Raw genomic sequence first — 20147 nt, 5'->3', positions numbered from 1 at the left:
ATATATATATATTCAAGATATAGATATATAGATACATAGATACGTGTACATGCTATCACACAATCGCAGGAAGCAAAAATTCATACAGATGCGCACCTTCCGTTTTTCTATGTCAAAAGTACAATTATTTATGTTCACATATGGACAGAATCTATATGGGCACGCAAAACTGCATAATTGGGTTAAGCGTTAGTCAGCAAGCAGGCGAAGATTCCAGGATGCTTTCGATTAACGTATTGTATTTGTTTGCAGAAGCAGCACATACCTGCTTATCACGGCCCTATATATGCAAATGTGTAGTTTGTATTCTCACATTTATGTATTTAAGTATTTCTTAAAATCAAAATTTCGCAAGTGAACGAATACTAACCAAACTCAGTGCATCATGGCTATTGTGAATGTGGTGGTTTATATTGCCGTATTGGATCCTTGTTATATCTTGTGCAAAATTTGCTCGTGAATTTATACCTATATCATACGTGGTTTGTGCACTTGTAGGACCATCGGACGCGGATGACTATATCGTATGTACTATCGCAAAGTGTTAAGTTACAAGTGTACGAACAGATATTGTCGGCGACGATCGATGCATATAGCCACGTGCCTCCGTTGATCGCAAAGACTGGGGAAGTGTGTCTAACGAGGTATGTGGAACGAGTTTCGATATTCGCAACATAACCTTGTAGTCGAAACTGCAGGTGATAGCCATATGCAGAAATGGTCACGATTGTTAATACGTATGGATATGTGAAGTACGGGTTTCTTCTCCGGGAGGTCTCTGCGGCTACGAACCGCACGTAGAGAAGCTATCGGCGATATGTCCCAGTGAGATGATACGCTCTTTAAGAGTTCATGTTCATATGGCATTTCTACTGTTTTGAAGCTCGCTTGAGGCAATCATCGGCGAAATGTCCCATCGAATTGTGCATAAGGATAAATGTTAAGGTGTACACTCGGGTATTTGGCATTATATGTATATTGGTTATAGTATCGTCGGTCACTCCTAGTGACCAGGAACGTCTGGCAGTTGTCTATATGTGGGGTTGTGTGTCGATACAATACTTAATCGTAAACGAAAGTGAGGTTCATGTCAGTCAATGTGACGAGGTATGCTAGCGATTGAAGCATCACGCGAGGTGTGGAAGCCTGGTATACGTGTGATATTAATCCGCTTTTTTTAATTACCAGCCACATCCGAAAATATGCATTGCATTTCGAGTCTTGAAACAGAAAATCACCGGAGCTCCCCTTGGATTTATCGTTAAAGTTGTCGCCTTGACACCATTTTTTTTTATCTACCTCCAGGAAGCAATCTAATGCATTTACGGGTGAACTATATGTGCTGAATAGTGCAATCACACTCGTCTCCAACATTATGGATACGCCGACAACGATGTGGTAGGTGTTGAGATAAGTGTTTGGTGTCAGGTTGTTGGTTCGTTTGTGCCTAATTTGCACACTGGTACAAATAGTAGGATTGCCATGTGTATAGATTCTTTGATGCTTCACAGGTTGCTTGTGTACAACTGTTGATGGGGTGTCAGCATGTGCTGTAGCGGCTCATAAAGACAAATCAGTTATCACGCAATATACACATTTTATACAATCTGTTTTCCATTACTGTTCGAAACTAATTGTCGATATACTATCCAATTGCAGGGAAGAGAATGAAAGCCTCACATTGCTTTACAAAGCCATACGGAAGTATCTTCAGATGGGAAGGAGGCTGGAAATCGTGGAGGAACGGTTCAATGTCATGGACGAGGTTTGCTCGTACGTGAAAGAGGATATAAATAACTACGTAGAAGTTAACCTTTATTGGTGGGTCATTATACTACTGGCTGTAGATGCCTTGGTGATGGTGATTGAGACTAACTTGGACTTCTTAGACTAGCCCGAAAGCTTGATATAATAGTATGTAGCTTCAGCCCATGGTGGATCAAAATCATTCAACAGCTGATGTCTCAAAACAGGAGTATTAATATACTATAATTCGAACAATAAATCGAACCCCCTTATGAGTAGATACAAAACTTGTCATGCAGTTACGGTGATTAAGCATTTGGTTCTGCATCTAAATAGTTGACAATCCCAGGATGCTAACCACCTTGTCCGATCTCTGAATAGACCAAAGTATTAAATGGTAGCTAGTATGGAGTATGCCGAGACATGTCTTAATTGCGCTTTGATTACGAAGTTTAATCTGTTCGTACTTTGTCGCTCGTGTGTCTTTCATCCTCTGGTGTGCCATACTGGCTGTACTACTATCATCCTACCTACAGTAGCTGCTCTTTATTATAAATTGAGGGCGTCTTGCTAAAGTGCTGGAATTTCATAATAAACACTTGTGCATATGCGCGAAATAAATGTTTCCTCAACGCAGTGATAAATCAAGGTTCGATTCCTTGTCTCGGAATGCTATTTAGCGTGTGGGAGGATGGACAATAATGGGTACGTTATGCACATACTGACAAGGGTTCTCAGTTCGCATACAGATGCAGCGATAATTGAGCTCCACAATGGCGATAATTGAGCTTCACGATCATATATAATATAATGTATAATATTCCAGTACGAACAAAATATTTATTATTGTATTAATCTAAGATGATTTTCAAGTCTATGTGCAGGATGTCAACGCTCACTGTACGCATCGAACCAATCTCGACTCGTATTGGACTTTGAATCGTAGTGCGAATTTGTCTATCGGGGCGTTAGAACACTCTGCTTTCAGTTTCTTGGTTGTTGATAAATTGTAAGATGTGAAATATAACCTTATTGCTTTCAGAAGCATTCGTGCTTTATATCAATCTATTTCAAGCTTATTTCCTTTCCAGCATGCGTGCTTCCCACGTGATTAGTGAGAGCGCTTGAAATAAGAAGATTCGTGGGAGCGTGCGGGATGGAACTACAAGGGTTCGGGTATACCGCAACTCGAGAAGAAAAATCACTTTCTTTCCCACATCTCAAGTTAATGTGTGTTCTTCGCATCTCGATCAGGTAGATATTGATGCTGTGTAATGTTATTTTGCAATTGCTATGGAGCTGTCTGCTCCAAACATGCATTCGGTGATGGACTTCAAAAAACTATTGGTGCAGGTCCTGCGCTCGGCATATTCGGTAGATTCTATAATTGTCAATCGTGACAGAATGCTCGCCCTCTAATTCACATCCAATTGGATTCTAAATATAGGCTGAGATGCAACTAAGTGGATTGTTCTACATCTGGGCACACGCCTGTCCGCCGCCTGTGGGATTGGCGTCTAATGTCTGTTTGCTTTTGGTGATTGCGTGGAACGTTTCGTTCACCTTCTCCAATATTTTAGTCCTGTGTGGTGTTACAACAAAATAGTCGGCTCATGAGTGAAGATGAAGTGACCTCAGGCCAGAACGATAGACACTGGAGTTTGTAACAAAGCGACACTCAGAAATGTTCCTCGTGAATTGAGAAGTTGCGCTTCAATAGAGTATGAGTTAAAACTATCTTTCAATTCCGAATTTTAAGCAAACTCGCAATAGTTGGCAACAATACACAACTTAATCGACAGAACGAATGTAGTATCTTGCTTTCAATTTTCTATCGGGAGTTTGACGATCGAGAGAAGGAATAGTGATGGAAACTTTGTTCTCGTGTGTTGTGCGTGGCCCATACCTGTCAATTGGACACAGGGCGTCTCCAAACTTGGCAATGAACTTGTCCGGATGCCTAAAAAAAATGAATCAAGCAAAATGATAAGGTGGACATATATTTGAAATTTTCGGATTTTGATATCTCTCATTGATACAAAGGTACTCGCGAAAAGCACTCGATCGGCACAAACAGAAGCGCCGACATGAACTATGCCCGAGAAACTCAAACAATAGATAAAAGAGGGAGTGCAATTCAACAGATAATCAAATCCCCACATGCATACCATCTGAGTGTTGCCTTCCGGATCTTTTTCTTTGCAGTCCCTACAGTGTCTTGCCGCTGCACAGTAAACCAAATCGAATATTGATTTAAAAAAATGCGAAATTAGTCATAATGATCACAAATGCAGTACGCGGGAGTGATTTTTTTTTTATCAGACCCATAGAGAATCATGATCACCGTCGATTCGCTACAAGCGCTTCCGTCTGTTGTGCTCGTTTTTGTGATTTCCATAATTGTCACTGCGAACACCACGCCTCTACATTGCCCTCATCCAAAATATTTTCGATAGATACGTTCGCAATCTATTTTTCGTTTGAAAGTAACTCTTCATTACCTAAATGACATGCATATTGATCACTTTAAGGTACACAATACAATACACTGCCTGCAAATGTGGGATACAAATCCACTAGCCAATTGAACATGTGAATCTGCGTGGCGATCGAACTCCGTACATAGTGCGCACCTGCAATAGCAATGCGCAAATGTGTCATCAAGCTGGCTATCGCTACGTTAGCTGCACCTACTTATAGCAAGCATTACGAAGTGATTTACATACGTACGAAACATACCGAAAGACCGGGTGCGTTTGGCCCAGGCCAAGGTATGTGATGGTGCTTGATTGGAGCCTTGAAAGAGGAAGAAAAATGCTCCCATTTGACATCGAGGTCGTGTACTGAGTGAGCGCATACGAACGAGTCGAAGTAGAAAGTGAGTACAACGTAAGTGGTATCTGAGTTGTATATTTACAATAACTATTGCAGCGGAAGTTATTCGAAAGCTTTCTAGTACTCGTGGCCACAAGCTGTCATTTTGTCTCTTTCGATGTGCTGCTGTCAGTTTATGAATACTCTGTAACACTTTTGACTCAAGTCAAGATATACAAGAAATCGTAAAATAGATACAGCGCGTAATATGTGAAAGAGCACGTATACATGTGCAAACTACGCATACACATGTACGAGTCTTCCAGTGACACACCCAGTCTGGTCTACCCAGATATGCCTGTAGAAGTCAAGTTAGATACTCAAACACCTATTATACTCACCCATGCCGTCTCCACCGAGACCCCCAGGAGGTTTGAACTGAGCCCCGCCCCGGGGGTTCTGCCTGTTACGTGCCTCGTGTTCGCGCCTGATCTTCTCCTGACGCTCTCTCTCCAGCCGTTCACGCTGCTGTCTGAGCTGTTCCCTGTACGCCGCCTCCTGTGCGCGTGCGTGTGTGGCTGCTTGGGCCCTAGCCCTCTCCTCAGCGTATGCTCGCATCTGCGCTTGCGCATTCGCCTCGCGTTGTGCCTGTTCATATAGCCTCTGCTGTGCCAGAGTCTTCTCTCGTTGTTCCCTCTCGTACTCAGCCTGAGCATACTTGCGTGCTTCTTCACGCGCCTTCTCTTCCGCATCGACTGTCTCTCCTGTTTTGGCCCTGCGCTCTTCCTCGGCGGCGGCTGCTTTGCGATCTTTCCTCTGTTGCGCGTGACACGTATTACATAGCCCAGATATCTTGATGAGTTTCCTATAACTGGTGCCATGGCATAGCCAGCACGGAACCAGTTGTTGCTGGCCCCGTCCGAAATCATCACCTCCAAAACTGTTTCCAGGAGTGTATGTATTTGTATATGAAGAATTATTTGCACTGGCTTGAGGTTGAGCTCTTGGCCCAGGTTTTGCTGTCGAAGATGTGAACCCGGGCATAGAGTTTGGTGCACTTCCAGGGGGAGGTGCTCTCCCCCTGCCACCAGCTGATTCCTGTGTCTGTGTGCGCGCGTTCGAGTCTGCGCTGTCTTGAAACGAGGATGGGGATTCAGTTTTAGGTTCCGAACTATTTTCCTGTGATGCTCCTGTACTCGATGGAGGGGGGTTCTTTATGGACTCACGCAGTAGTGTACGCAGATGCTGCTTCTCTACGCATCCCGTCCAACTGACCCCCAGTGTATCCAATGCCTGCTTAAGCTTCTTCACGCCCAACGAATCTATCTGTGTGTCGTCTAAACTAAGCACTCCCTCCCGCTCAAGCAAATCTGGAGGGCTTCCGTCCTTTCCGGCGTTCGCGCTTGTATTATTACCATATGTCCCGGCGTTTGTCTTCGCTTCATCTGTTTTACGTGTTGGCTTTTCTTCGGTGTCTTGGCTGCCAGGTGCGGGTGTGGGCACTTTACTGTGTTGTTGTTTCTTGAATTGGTTGGCAGTAGACGCGGGTGGTCGAGCGTGCTGGAATTTAGTCCTCGAAGCAGCTGTTGAAGCATTCGAGTAAGTATCGAATCATCAGAGTGAAAAAGAAGTTAATAATTGGAATTTCTTTCTTAAAATTTTGAATGAATGGCACCTTCAAATACAATCGATGTGAAGCTGAATCATGACCCGGGACATAATATTTTGATTTATGTATTCCTATTTGAGTGCGGGGGATGGTCTGTGTATTACCTGAGCAACGTGAGCTTGAAAATACGCAGCCAGATATTCATGTCCATCAATGTGCCCGATAGTCACATAAACTCGCAGGTAATATATGAGGATGAGTGACTCACAATCCATGCCTTATCATATAAAAGCACTTAGTTTCACAAGTTAAACTCAATTTGTAATAAAAGCACATAGTTTCACAAGTTAAACTCAATCTGTACATGCAATCGTCAACAAAACATTTTCATCAGCAGAATTCTATAAACTTAAAAACACACAAAGATACAACTTTCGAAATATAATCGCAGTTTTCATCCACGATATTAACCTCCAGCTTCGTTCTCACATACGTTTGATTGGCGATACCAGATCGATACTCTCAGGTGAGTCTGTATATGTCTGTCCTTTTCGCGTTTGCGCACCATCAACGGGCGTAGAGGTGTGCATCTTGGTATCCTCAGACACACGCGTGCTGTGATTTTTCGTGCTTGCAAACAGCCCCTCCATTGGCGAGTCTTTTGTCTGTGTGCTGTCCTTCTCCCGGCGAGTGCTTGTTTTCTTCTTTGTGTGTGTTTTCTTGTGAGAGACGATATCGTATGCCTCTTCGTGTTCGCACGCATTTGGGCTTGCGGCAGGTGTTTCCCGAGGTGACTGGGATGATTCAAATGGCCAGCACTCAGCCTCGCTATCATCTTCCGCATCTGCGAATCCGAAACCTGAATCATGTCCCGAATTTTTCTTAGGTGACACACGTTCGTTGGTGCCCTGTGTGGGTGCAGGTGTAGGCGTGGGTTCGCACGTACTACTTTTTGCACCGCAAGCACCAGCAGATTTGCCAGCCCTGTTCTTACTGGTAGGGTGTGTAGCGCTGTTGGCATAAGCACGTTGTTGCGTGTCGGTTCTCTCTTCTGCGGCTCGTTGCTTCTCCTTTTCGGCTTTCATGCGACTGAATATATGAGTGTTGGATTCGAATTAGGGTGCTAATAATTTTAGTTCGTGGAGAAAAGACATGTGAATTTCATCTGTCTCAATCGAAGTATTACAAATGTACTTAAGCATATGAACGCACAAATCCAAAAATATGCTTCGTGCGACGGGAATACTCACAATCCGTACAGTGCATATTGAAATGACGCCTACGTCTTCCGCGGTACAATTTTAAAGAAATTACTACCTTTCCCTGATGGCCTCCGGGTCAACTGATGGTGCTGAGGTGGTGGCTTTCTCTTTCCTCCGTCGCAGTTTTTCTGCCATTTCCGCCTTCTTCAGTTCGTGCTGCAGTTTGTATGATAGAAGTGAGGAACGAAGTCTGCGATCATGCTATCTCGATTAAGATCGCATGGAAAGCACGGCCTATTAAAAATGTAGGCAAGCGCAAACAGTGAGCTTTACTCGTTTGCGAATAAACCCATTTCATGATGGCACAGGTTGTAATCTGGCGTCATTGTTTACGTGTAAGAACTTTATAACAATTCTATATGGTATACGGGCCAACGTTTCTTGCAGTTTCGTATGTAAAATATATTTGAGACACATCGAAACATCCATTTTAAAGCGTGATAGTCAATCCCTCTGACGAATAATAAAGCCTATATCACGAAAAATGCTCCACGCAATGATATTACCTTCAGTCTGATCCTTGCTGCGAGTTGATCCCTCGCCTTTTGCTCTAATTCTGAGCAAGAAAGAAGCAGCATGACGCGATCTTAGTATTTGACTGTTTGCAAGTATGCAATCTGAATTGGTTACTCGATATTCGAATGCCCCTATAGCGGCCTAGTTGCTACTCCCAGCCCAAACCCAGCGTAATATGACTTCGAGAAAGCCAAATGTATGTATCTGGTATTTTAGGTCGAAATACTATGCAAGTGATTGTCCACGTGAAAGGCAAATGTATGTGCCAAATATTCTGCACCACGAAATTCGATCTATGCGATACCAGCCATCAGGAATCTAAGAAACAATAGCAGACTTATACCGTTGTTGTGTACGATATGGCATACCAGATTCTGCGTTCATTGAGGCGGCAGACAACTTCACGTTGACATTTGAACTTCTCTTCTGCGGGTGCGAATGATAAACAAGATTCGGGTTACAAACAAATTGAAAAAAGGGTCATGCCAACAAAATTCTAACTCGGGTAAGTTCAAGAGTGTATGGTGAGGAAGGAATTTGACTATGCATACAAATACAATACTGAATAACTCAGATATTCATCACAGCTAGCAACATAAAAATATATACCCAAAATGAAAAATTCGCATTCGAGTGGAACATACCCTTGGGGGAGCCTCCTCTTCCGCCGCACCGGTGTCTCTTGTGGAATCATCTGATTTATTCTTGGTGCGTCCCATTGGGGTGTTTGCAGCCTTTGGTTTGACCGGCGATATATCACTGAGTCTGACTTTCTTCGGCCTATCTGCATTAAGTCGGCTATCTCTACTTTTAGGGCCAGATTTGGCTGATTTATCCGTGCGCATTGGCGATTTGTCTACGCCTAGACTTTGATAGTTCTCATTATTTGTCGGGCTACTAATGTGAGCGTTGTGTGTCTTGTCTGGGTTCGTGTTGTTGGCACGCTGGTAGGTAGTCTTGCTATTCAAAGGGCTACTTCCCCAACTATTCCGAGTAATGTTTTCTGCATTTGCGGGCTCTGATTTCTTACTGCTGCCAAGGATATTTCCGGTGCTCTTGCTACCAAATAAATTCTTTTTGCTGGGGGTGTTACCTGTGCTTTGGCGCACCTTCGTGGAGTCACTGTTCCTCTCCGTTGTGTGAGAGGTTTGTGTGGTAGCTTTGGGTTCAAAGGCATGTGACGCGGTCTCTGAGTGCGCTGCACGTGGCATGTCTTCAGACACGGACTTTGATCTTGCTACCTTCACTGGAGAGGCTTGCTCTTTTTTGTCCTTGCATTTTTTGCAGCGCTCCAATTCTACTTTGCGACCAGACAACCAGTTAACGAGTTTGCGTGCGTTTGTTTCATTGTTCAGATTCAGAGTGACTCTGTATGTCTCAGTCACCATACCAATGATACCTGTCAGAATTCAAGTATTGAAACATATATACTGGTCAGTCAAAATCCCATTTCAAGACTCGGTAGAATACGTACCCCGAGCAATCATTCTCTCGATATTCCTCTAGCTAATCGAACTAGCACAATATCACAGATAATTTCATTGACTGTAGGCGGCTGATGGCTCGTAGATGTGTAGCATAATAAAGCATATCCTACACTTTAGTATGCTCACAATCGGACATAAAAAAGGTGGCTATTGTTCACAATGGCATTCGAACAATACTTACAGACTAAAAAATAAGTTATCTGTATATGGCAGTATGCTCGCACGCAAACATCGGTAAAGGCAATTCCGCAGTACGAACCAATCAGGATGAAACTCCGAACGCATACAAGCATACCGTATTCTACTTCATCTTTGTCGACGCTGTGAATGTCCTTCTTGTAGATGTTAATGTCAGGTTTGCTCCTGTCGTGGCTTCTCACCTTAAGTATACGCTTCTTCTCATCCATTCTCAGCTGTTATTCCAAAAAAAAATATGAGCGATGAGTATCAAACAAAGTCGTACATATATACCAAAAGCAAATGAGTGAAGTATATCAAATTGAGTTGCGAATTTGACGCTATAGAAAGACTGTCAGGATAGCTTGATATTTTCATGATTCGTGGCTTATGTGAGGTTATGCTAGCTAGGTAAAGTATGCATGCTTTCGGATTGAACAATCATTCCACAATATAACAAAATCCTGCAACCCCAAGGTACAGATTTGCATATTCAGGTGACTCAGAAATTAGATGTCACACAGCTAAAACTCTGCGTACTCACTAAGAGCTAACTTTCCCAGGAAGGTAGAAAATGCATGGAGCTGGCAACGCGGGTACGCGACCATTATTTATTAAAATACGGAAACACCATAGAAAGGCTGGGAGATGTGAAAGCAGACGATGGTTCGCGTCTGCTGCCAACGCGCTCCTGCACCCGAAATTCCCACAACCAAAACTGATCACTTTGTGCTTGTGTTGTGGGAGGGATGGTTTCGTGCTTAGCACAACCGACGGTGGTGGTTAGAACAACTATGTTGAGAAAGATGGACCGGAGTGTAGTATTTGCACAATAAACCTTGGATATGCAGTTAAACACATACCATAAAATTCTTAGTACGCTTGAGAGTAGGTACACTTGTCCAGATAGCTGAGATAACAAAAACAAACAACCTACTGAGGGCATGATAATTACACATGGACGTGGTACGGCACACCAAATGAAGTCCAATAAGCAATTGAAGAGTTGCTTACCTCCAAATGGCGCCCAACAATACTCCCCAGTCCAATGGATTCTTGCGTCTTCATTTTGATATACACTGTCGCCATGGCACAACCCATAACCTTTGCACGCGAAGCTGCTGTACTCGAAGGTGTTGGCAGGTGAGATGTAGATGCAATAGGTCTAGTACTGGACGTTGTTGGTGGCGAGCTCAATATTCTGTGAACATTGCCAGATGAGCTATGAGTTTTTAAGCCAGGACTTGAACCCGAAAACAAGTTTTGCGGGCGTTGCTGAAAGGAGGTCGCCATGGTGACAGAGGTCTGCGATATGTCGTGTAACCTTGATAGTGTTTGGGCGGCTATAATGAAAGTGTCAGGTGCGTTTGTGTGCTGCTGTGCCTACTCTCTAATCATACACGCCTCATCGGCTATTATTGCAAACATGTGGCGAGGATTCTAAAGAGAAAGACTTGACTGTGGTGTTATTTCGAGATCCTGTATAAATACATATTTATGTATGAGATACATCAATGCAACCATTCGGATGATAAATAAGCGATAAATACTAAAAACCAGTAGTCCTATTTATTTTTGATACACAATAATATAAACGGCAGCTGCTTCAGCCTTCAGAACTTCAGAAGTCAGTTTTCCTTTGAGTCTGGGCTTCTGGGGTCAACACAAAGAGATGAACAGTTATCATAATTATTTAGATACATCATAATGTTGTAAATCATGTTTTGTATTTGATACGGTTGTTCTTGAACACTTCCAAAATCGTATTTGAAATAGTTTCATAGGGAGATTGCGACAATTTCATCATTCATATATAACAAATGGGCCGATTAAAACGCATATTTCATTAATTTCCGACTGTGGTCTGAGTGATATTATACAAATGCATATCAATTATATTCTTTAAAAAACAATATCTATTTAAAACAATACATGATATTCTATTTCCCTCTCGTGTGTGGAAATACGGATATTGTTACGTTGCAAATGCCGCAATAGATGTCTCTCCAGCAGTGCCGCCCTTTACAACTTCATACCGCCAATTTGTTTGACCAACGGATAACTGGAGATAGACCAATCATATGTGCGTATTACACTTCTATTTTGAGTATCTTGGTAAAGTCTTGTGCCCAGTCAAATCACTTAAATTGTGCCGCGCCCAGACAAAGCTTTTTCGTTAGCCAATGTAAATTGGGGTTGAAGACAAAACGCCAAAGGCGCGACGCAAATTTACTAATACTCTCACGGTCAAACCGACTGTGGTAGTAGGCTATGTAGAAGCATTCCAGCAGGAACCTGACTACTTGTACCTTCCTGAATCTGGATCATTTCAAGCATTTGTCAAATGTTAAAATTTTGTGATACTGATCCGATACTGTATCACTGTAGTGTTCTAATAAGAGACGGAACATACTATATCTCTCTTAGTTTTAAATCATCGTAAAGGTCCATGTAATAGGACAATTTGCTACATTTTGAATTCAGACTCGCTATATCGAAACTGCAGTATGTACAAGACTCATGGCTTCACTCGGGATCATGCCACCCCTTCACTATACTCGAATGATTTGAATGAGAGCGCTGACAGTTCTCGATGGGAAGATAAGGAAAACAGGAACGACGCGAGCAGGTGGCGTCAGCCAAAGTCGAAACCACAAAATAAAGAGCTGACTGAAGAAGGGTATGCTTTATATATATATTTATATATATATATGTATGTGTGTGTGTGTGAGAGAGAGAGAGAGTTATATATGTGTGTGTGTGTGTGTGTGTGTGTGTGTGTGTGTGTGTGTATGTGCGTGTGTGAGAGTGTGTGTGTGTAGTTGAGTGTGTATGTGTGGGTGTGGGTGTGGGTGTGAGTGTGTGTGGGTGTATGTGCGTGTGTGTGAGTGTGTGTGTGTAGTTGAGTGTGTATGTGTGGGTGTGAGTGTGGGTGTGGGTGTGGGTGTGGGTGTGGGTGTGGGTGTGGGTGTGGGGGGGGGGTAGTGGAGGACGAGGGGTCCGGGGAGTCGGGAGTTGCTATTTTTCTATTAGTTTATATATGTCTAGTTGAGTTTACTGCACTGGCCTTCCGAAAATTTGATTTTAATTAATATGTCGATCTTCTTCGAAACAAGCGTTCGATTCTCGATTATTGTGTGCGTTCATTTGCCTCTAGCCCGCATGTGTGTCATCATGATGTATCATGATCACCCTGACCCCGTGCGATGTAATTTGATACCCGGGCATGTTATATACTTGAGGCATTGCACGTGAATTTCGAATCACTGATGTTTAAAGCCCCCATCTCGTTGCTTTCATAAACCAATGGACTCGTTTCCTTAGGCTTAGTACGACAGAGTCCTTGGATAAATGTGGACATTTCTGTAATTGTGCTACTGTCGGTCTTCCCCAATCAACCTAATCACTTAACTTCAAATGCTCTTTCAATCGCCAACTGTGTTTGGCGACTTTGCACAATAGAAAATTGACATACCGCCAGAAGCAAATCGACTATGGGAAAAACACGATTGGATACGACAACTACATTCGCGCTGTTCCTGTGTAAGTGATATACTCCGACCATTGATTGCATATATAGTCGAATCTCATGTGCAAACATGCGCAAGGTGTACTGATCTACACATGGACATTGGCGTGTATTTTGTATAGTTTACTGGCGCATGTCTTGCCAGTTTGTTCTAGAAACCTCCCTTACTTTACGCTTATGGAAATCGTGTTTTGTTTTAAATATAATCTGACATTCCATACAATGATCAGCCACAAACGTGACAAGCGCAACCCCAAGCTGCACCCGCGCACACCGGATAAGCGTGTTGAGAACATGTCCACCAAACGCTTTGCTAGTCATCTCAGAACATGGCGGAAGGCACTTCATCAGTACGACGATTGGAGCCCGCCCTCGACAGGTAAAGCGTATATTCTACTGTTGTGGTGCGCTCTCGTATAGCTTACCACGCCTTTAGTAGGGTCTGCGTGAACCGATACTTAATTATTATTTCTGAGTTTACAAGCACATGGTTAGGGCGACAGTGCACGTATCAATATTTTGAAGGGATCAACCTCGTCTACCACACTACAGCGGCGACGATTACAATCGCAAAGGCAACACATGCAGAACGTGCGCCTAGAACAGCTCTGGGAGTGGCCCGTTCCGCATCCAGTGCACTGTTTCCCAGTAATGAGAAAATACCAACTGTAGCGTGCACTATGGTTAGTGCTTTGAGAATGGATTTATCGGCTGAAAAATACTTTGAAGAGGATGAGGATGAAGAGGACTTGGACATTGTGCCCATGTGTATGCTGCCAGACTTGGAGAATATGGATGAAGAGGGGTATGTGAATCATCTCCACAGTGCAAACTGCAGGTATTATACTGGCTCTGTGTGTTTGTTTCCAATTCAGTATAGAGGTGAAAACCTCCAGATTTTCTGGAAGTGCTTGCTTATTTTCATATTGTTCGATGAGATTGTTTTTTCAGAAAGAACAACCCCCGTTCGCATGTGTGTACTGTCACTGATGCAGAATGGACATATCCCTGGTGTATTGTAAAAGTATATTAAATTGTACCATACCCTTGTTTAATGCGCGCAGCAGTTAAAGCACATGATGTTTTGCCATTGACCGATGTGTATATCGCTGTTTAGTTGGAGCTCGCCGCTGTAATGATTCAGAAGATGCTTCTGGCTGTGGTTGCGGTTGAGTGAAGCATGTTTATCGTGTCGGTCGACAGGTCCTATCTTCGATCATAGCGGGGTGTTAGTTTGCTGACTCCCTCCATTTTCCCTCACATGAATAGCGTGGCATAATGCAGTGATATATTAGCGACGGTATTTCCGTATTCCGCAATAAGAACTCGTTTACCTGCTAAGTATATATATTCGTACCTATTCATGAAGCAGCAATGTCATAGTACCAGCGGACGACAAGACGGACGTCACGTACAAGGAAAACGTATCCGCCGGCACGGCTGAGAGTAACAACCAGAACGAATGTAATCCGAACGATTCGAGTTGCATTTTCACATCAGATAGTTTTTATGTAGAAGGATTAGAGGATATATACTAGTTTTGTTTAGAGGATATATACTGATTTGGGGTGGAAATTCTATATATACATTTTAATTCGGGAGTGATAAATCGCGGGACACTCTGTACTCTTAAACACGCCGTTGTACTAGATGATTTGCAAGGACGGATACACGATAATACGCATAGCAAGAAACCTATCGACAGTGATCTAAAAGGATTGATTTGCCTACGCATGAACTTACTAGAGGTATACAGACTTGTTGTAGCAACACACTTGCGGTATTCGTAGCGCAGCGCGGTCCTTATGGACCAATGTAGCTAATACAAACGAGCAACTTCCGTCGCATCAATAGCCTCTCGCAAAAACCGTTATATCTGAACGCAGGGATGCGCATCTTGTGGGTTTAGACACATACTAAATGGGCTATCCCGTTAGTCACAATCTCGAGTGCGATGCGGTTCATTCGCAATTTTTTCCCCATGTGAGGGTTCTCGCTCGCGTAGAATTCCTGAGTCTGAGCGAGGACGCAACACATCACCAAGCAGGCGGTTAGTCCCTGGTTTTAGACCATCTTGCTGGATTATCCGCGGGTCACAATAAAAAGACAACAGGATTGAATACTGGAATTCACAGCCAAAGTTTTGAAATGTACTTTGCGAAGTTTTCTTCGCGAAACAATCATAGAAGTAGAATGAATTCGTACTAAGTGCAATATCATCGACACAGGCGTCGACGTATAGTAAATAGGATACCACGCAGAGTTTCAAGCATGGTAAGAGAAGGATACGTATCTACTGCGCCAGAATATTGTCATCGATGAATTTGCCACTGTTGTATTGCATTGACAGAGGTATCTCCTGCGATATATGTTTCGATGTTTTATTTTTACTTTATTTTAGTGCTTTTCGAGATTCAGATGAAAGTGTGAAGGATGTGGTGTTATATATCATTGTGAAGTGTTATACATGCTCCATTCTTATGTTCTTTGGGAGACTGGCTCTATTTCTATCGCTGGAAATGTCTCTATTTTCTATTTTATGGTGTCTGCCCGGCTCTCCGGCATCTGAGGTGTACAGCAGTATCATGTATACTGAATACATTTATATGTTCAACATACATACATGCTATTTCAATTCTTGGGGTTGGCGCGTAAGTACTATTGTCCGCGCCCAATACATACAAACTGCAGCCTGAACGGATAATCACAGTTGTGTCATTTTGATATATATTCACCGACTTCCAGAGATATATAACTATATAAGGGTACCGATACCGATGTAATCGACAGCACTTTGTGCGACACTGCTCCCGACCCTGTATACACCCTTAGTCGGTGCATATGGATCTAGTTGGCCCATGCTCATAACATCACTGTCGTTTTGTTTTGGGTGTTGCACGCTCACATTCGCACGTGTATATGTTGTGTGTTTCTTCATGATAGCGAGTGGATTTTCTATGTTAAAAGGACGGGATGTATTCGGCTTGATACCCATTGGAGTTGCATCTGCCATATATTGTTCCTCCGACACTTGGGTACAATCTGAGTTTGAACCAGGCGCATCATAGTTGTATGAGTAAGGTAAAGTATCTCCATCTTTCATAGCCCAGTCGATGGGTTGTTTCGTGGTCATGAAGTTTTCCAATTGCTCGCCCGTAGGTGCCTCCTCGATTTCAGCACCGAGAGCACAATGTTCTAACGATGTCGTTTTGCTGGGATGTGCTGATTCAGAGATATCTATGCCGACACTACTATCTCTAAATATAGTTGTGGTCGATGAAAGTTCTGAAACAGGCACAAGGGCTGACACGGGCATTCGTACTGGGATAGAAGTGATTTCGCCCAGCTTAGACGCAGGAAACACAGGGCGCTTCCTTCCATTCGAAGTCATATTTCTCGGAATATACATACCGCGTCTCGTTGCCTGTACAGCTGCTTCGGCCATTGACATTGGCAATGGTGGTAATGGCATCGCTTTTAAGGGCGCGGTAACCGATGAGATAAAAGCTGTTGAACACGTCGAGCTAGACATGCTGGCGCTACGAATGCTCTTTCTCTTTTCAATGGTCTTGTGGGAAGCTGAAGTGAGTTGGTCGCTACTGTTTGAGTGTATCTGTGGATCATGGTCATGGTCAACTATTTTTGTAGGACTGCTCCGTTTGCGGCTTGGTTCGTCTAGTACTCCCTCGGTCATGTAGCGGGGTGTCGCTGTGTGTGTTGATACAGATCTACCAGTTTCTGATTCCGTATACATTACTGGAGAGTTTGGTGATGTACTCAGATTCGAGCAAGAGAGGTAGTTGTTTGGTTTTCGTTTTATGCCTGAAGCTGTGACAACAGGTCTCTCCAGGCACAATTCCGAGCGCTTACGATTCAAGTTCAATATTTTTTGCTCCCGCGCAATATTTTGTTGATGCATAACACGCTCGAAATACTTTTTAACCTTTCTGTGCAGTTCAGGTTCGATGTGCAAATTGTATTCTAGGGCGACTAACGTTTCCTTTTCCAACGTATTAATGTGTGCCAAGTCCACTTTCGCAGACTGGGCCCATTGACTGTTCGAGAAGGGCACGTCGCAGAAATACTTGCTTGCAATCAAAACAGCTGCTAGAAACATTTGTCGTGTTGACACTTTGGAAGTATCTATCCGGCTCTTTGCAAATTTCACCTTCAGCTTTTGCAGGTAGATTACAGAAGCAATGACCACTGTGTAATCAACTTCCATATCCACCGTCATACGGGCTATATATTGGCGGAGAACGTCGATCGGGCGATTCGTTTCCCATATATTGTGCATTACAAATGCTAAATGACCTGTTGAAAGAGAAAGTGTAAAATTAATTTACACTGAATCGCATACATTTTTAACTAGGTTTATACTGCTCGGAATGAGATATACGGAATAATAATTTACATAATCGAGCGGAATTGTGACACACTTACCTATAATATCTGCTGGCACATCTTCAGACAGGAAACGAATCATCCCGGGATGCCTCTCATCTGGATCCGTGTAGCTGCCCATTGATTTGGAATAAACTATATCATTATGTACATTGCTGCTTATCGTCGCTGAGCTTTGCGGAATATTGCCTGATATACTATCACATAGTACCCCGTTGTCTCCATTAAGAGAGATCCCTGAATCCTGTCGCCGCATACTGATCGTAGAAGAAGCCATGGCACGTGGGAAGGGCATAGTGAGTTTTATGTATCGGGCGATAGTTCAATCCTTACCAGATATTAGGGCCTAACTTAAACCTGCGATCACGTTAGAATCAAGTGCAGTGCAACTGACATGAAATGTACTCGTTTCGTGCGTGTCAGCTTCCTCCGATGTGTGTAGAGTATATGTGAAAGACGGCTACTTGTGATTTCGTATTATATTGAGATTTCCACCTGCTAAGCAGCAACGCACACCAAAAGTGCAGGGTTGAATTTACTGAATCCGATTGTGTTTTAAATAAGAGCATCTATTCCGTGATCCCCACTACTTTATATTGTATTTTATCTCGCTGGTCAACTGGCCATCATATCCTTCTGTGAGGGCTAGGGCTTGTCACCTGTGCCGCTTTGACTCTTGTCTGTCTCGACTCTCGAGTCTCGAGGGAGAGTATATGACAATATGTCTGTTGCAAAAAAAACATGTTTTTTCTAGAGAATATCAACTCTTATACTATATGCCTGTCCTTTCGGAGATTTCGGACGCCAATATAAACCTCGATAGCGTATACCAGACTTCCAGTCAAGACTTCAAGACTCAAGCTTCGATACCACTCGGTCCAATATCATCAATCTACTACATGGTATACAATTATAATTTTATACAATAATATATGGGTGCCCGAGACACGGCCCAATCAATTACATACATCCCCACTCGCCCCAGTAGTATCTCCCCAGAAATTGAAAGAGGGCAACTGAGAATCTTAGAACTCAGGTGCTCGCAATAGGAAACGAGCGAAACTAGCCTCCCAACTGAAAAAAATGGTCTTTATAGGATCATCCAAGAGAAGAATAGAGTAAAATACATTTGTAGGACACAGACTATTTTTTCAACCCTATTTTAGAAGTCAAATTTTGCCCAAGACTTTCAATAATATGGAAATAAAGCTTGATTCTTTTCATTCTATAAATTATCGTTGTATTTTCGAAATAGATTTGCTATGGTAACCACATAAATTGAGATTGTCAAATACGTTTTCGATAATTATGGCTCGGCCCTCCCCAATTGATTCAGAAATGAAATTCTGAAATGAAAATGTACGCAATACGAATAAATACGTTTTTCAATATTGTCGTTACTACGGTAATCTAACTGCTATTGGTGGTTGAAATTAAGGAGTAGATATTCCTAGCGACCGTTATATTTTTTTGATTGAAAGTGTTCTCGTGAAAGACAATAGCTAACGATTGGACCCGATGATCGACGTTGTGTAATCGGGATGATCGCAGCGGCGCATGCCACGTCCGACCGCAAACAGATTATTACAAAATTTTACAACTACTACATACGAGTTGTAAAAAACACAAAACTGGCCATTTAAAATTTATAACTTTAAAGCAACCAACCCAGCGTCGATTCTGAAATGTGGTACATAAAATAAAAATGTTCTTGTTCTTGGGCGACTCACCATAACAGCGTGAAGTGTGTGCCTCCCTGACTTTTATTTCTTGTGTATTCTAGAAAAGTTCTCGACCGCGAGACGCGAGTTGTTTGAGAAATTTAAAATTACTAATGAAGTACAATTCTTGAGTTTCTCGTATTCCATCCCACTTTTTAGAGTGAAGTGTTGTCAGAATTCCGCCTTATAATGGTGTGCAGTCACAATTCCCAAATAATATAGCACTGTAGCTAACACATGTATAGCATATAGGACAGCTCAATTTGAGACATATGATGCTTCTTGCAAAATCATTCAGAGCAAGTCTACTTGGTTCGATACATGAACAAATCGTGCCTGGGGTAGCACACCATTTGCCAATTAGTTGAATAGTGTAACGTCAGAAAGCAAATAAATATATGACTTGGACTCGCACCGAAAGGCACTCCAAAGTAAATTCTCGCTTGAGAAAAATTGCTAATCCATCACTCCATTATTTGCACCAACTCGTACAAACCTTTGTAGTATTAAAGTACGTCAAACGTAGCGACGTCTAAAAAGGGCACACCTTACACCAAATTTAAAGAATCGTGTGTTTTACTCCTCGTAGTCTATCTAGACTATTCTGACGGCCAAAAAATGTCGATTGTGGACACAAGATACAGTCATATCTTATTGCTTGCCCACTACACAAGGATCAAGTGCAAATTCGTATATGCATGTACGTCTATGTGGATAAAAGGAAATAAATGTATCTATGTGATCATATATATATATACATATATATGTGTGTGTGTGTGTGTGTGTGTGTGTGTGTGTGTGTTATGTGTGTTGTGTGTTTNTTNTATATATATATATATATATATTATATATATATATATATATATATATATATATAATATA

The 20147-nt window shown here is 42.5% G+C and overlaps 4 protein-coding genes across 5 annotated transcripts; 2 read left to right on the top strand and 2 right to left on the bottom strand.

The window, feature by feature from the left end:
- Positions 1-1087: 1087 nt before the first annotated feature.
- SARC_04019 (hypothetical protein) lies at positions 1088-1894 on the top strand (the record flags this gene model as incomplete). The annotated part of the gene is made up of 3 exons (XM_014302168.1): positions 1088-1107; positions 1306-1398; positions 1660-1894. 3 exons carry the CDS (start codon positions 1088-1090, stop codon positions 1892-1894), a joined length of 348 nt encoding a protein of 115 aa, XP_014157643.1.
- A 673-nt stretch (positions 1895-2567) lies between these two features.
- On the bottom strand, positions 2568-11104 carry SARC_04018 (hypothetical protein). Its single transcript, XM_014302167.1, has 10 exons — positions 10626-11104; positions 9730-9847; positions 8592-9346; positions 7487-7587; positions 6663-7258; positions 4962-6143; positions 4486-4589; positions 3915-3970; positions 3653-3706; positions 2568-3328 (listed from the first exon to the last, which is right to left on the bottom strand). Exons 1-10 carry the CDS (start codon positions 10902-10904, stop codon positions 3220-3222), a joined length of 3354 nt encoding a protein of 1117 aa, XP_014157642.1. The 5' UTR covers positions 10905-11104; the 3' UTR covers positions 2568-3219.
- An 874-nt stretch (positions 11105-11978) lies between these two features.
- Positions 11979-15274, top strand: SARC_04017. 2 transcript variants are annotated; one of them, XM_014302165.1, is made up of 5 exons: positions 11979-12291; positions 13074-13154; positions 13371-13519; positions 13693-13945; positions 14513-15274. In XM_014302165.1, exons 1-5 carry the CDS (start codon positions 12119-12121, stop codon positions 14676-14678), a joined length of 822 nt encoding a protein of 273 aa, XP_014157640.1. In that variant the 5' UTR covers positions 11979-12118; the 3' UTR covers positions 14679-15274. The 2 variants fall into 2 exon arrangements, with proteins under 2 accessions (XP_014157640.1, XP_014157641.1); XM_014302166.1 differs by having other exon boundaries at positions 14510-15274.
- A 226-nt stretch (positions 15275-15500) lies between these two features.
- Positions 15501-18091, bottom strand: SARC_04016 (hypothetical protein). The gene is made up of 2 exons (XM_014302164.1): positions 17584-18091; positions 15501-17454 (listed from the first exon to the last, which is right to left on the bottom strand). Exons 1-2 carry the CDS (start codon positions 17837-17839, stop codon positions 15896-15898), a joined length of 1815 nt encoding a protein of 604 aa, XP_014157639.1. The 5' UTR covers positions 17840-18091; the 3' UTR covers positions 15501-15895.
- Positions 18092-20147: the final 2056 nt, after the last annotated feature.

This window comes from Sphaeroforma arctica (genome assembly GCF_001186125.1).
Source record: "Sphaeroforma arctica JP610 unplaced genomic scaffold supercont1.216, whole genome shotgun sequence".
In the NCBI taxonomy this organism is placed as follows: Eukaryota; class Ichthyosporea; order Ichthyophonida; genus Sphaeroforma; species Sphaeroforma arctica.
The sequence above is the reverse complement of the archived record's forward strand: the minus strand, read 5'-3'. Positions and strand labels throughout refer to the sequence as shown.

What these genes read in the sequence shown, in the direction of transcription:
- SARC_04018 (XM_014302167.1), bottom strand. Translation starts at nt 10,904, where the DNA reads ATGGCGACCTCCTTTCAGCAACGCCCGCAAAACTTGTTTTCGGGTTCA. An exon ending in TCTGGTATCGCCAATCAAAC is followed by an intron (nt 6,144 to 6,662) that starts GTATGTGAGAAC and finishes ATGCTTCAACAG; the next exon opens with CTGCTTCGAGGACTAAATTC. An exon ending in TCTCGGTGGAGACGGCATGG is followed by an intron (nt 4,590 to 4,961) that starts GTGAGTATAATA and finishes GCGCTCACTCAG; the next exon opens with TACACGACCTCGATGTCAAA.
- SARC_04017 (XM_014302166.1), top strand. Translation starts at nt 12,119, where the DNA reads ATGTACAAGACTCATGGCTTCACTCGGGATCATGCCACCCCTTCACTA. An exon ending in AAAGAGCTGACTGAAGAAGG is followed by an intron (nt 12,292 to 13,073) that starts GTATGCTTTATA and finishes TTTGCACAATAG; the next exon opens with AAAATTGACATACCGCCAGA. An exon ending in TTGGAGCCCGCCCTCGACAG is followed by an intron (nt 13,520 to 13,692) that starts GTAAAGCGTATA and finishes ACCACACTACAG; the next exon opens with CGGCGACGATTACAATCGCA.
- SARC_04016 (XM_014302164.1), bottom strand. Translation starts at nt 17,839, where the DNA reads ATGCCCTTCCCACGTGCCATGGCTTCTTCTACGATCAGTATGCGGCGA. An exon ending in TGTGCCAGCAGATATTATAG is followed by an intron (nt 17,455 to 17,583) that starts GTAAGTGTGTCA and finishes CTCTTTCAACAG; the next exon opens with GTCATTTAGCATTTGTAATG.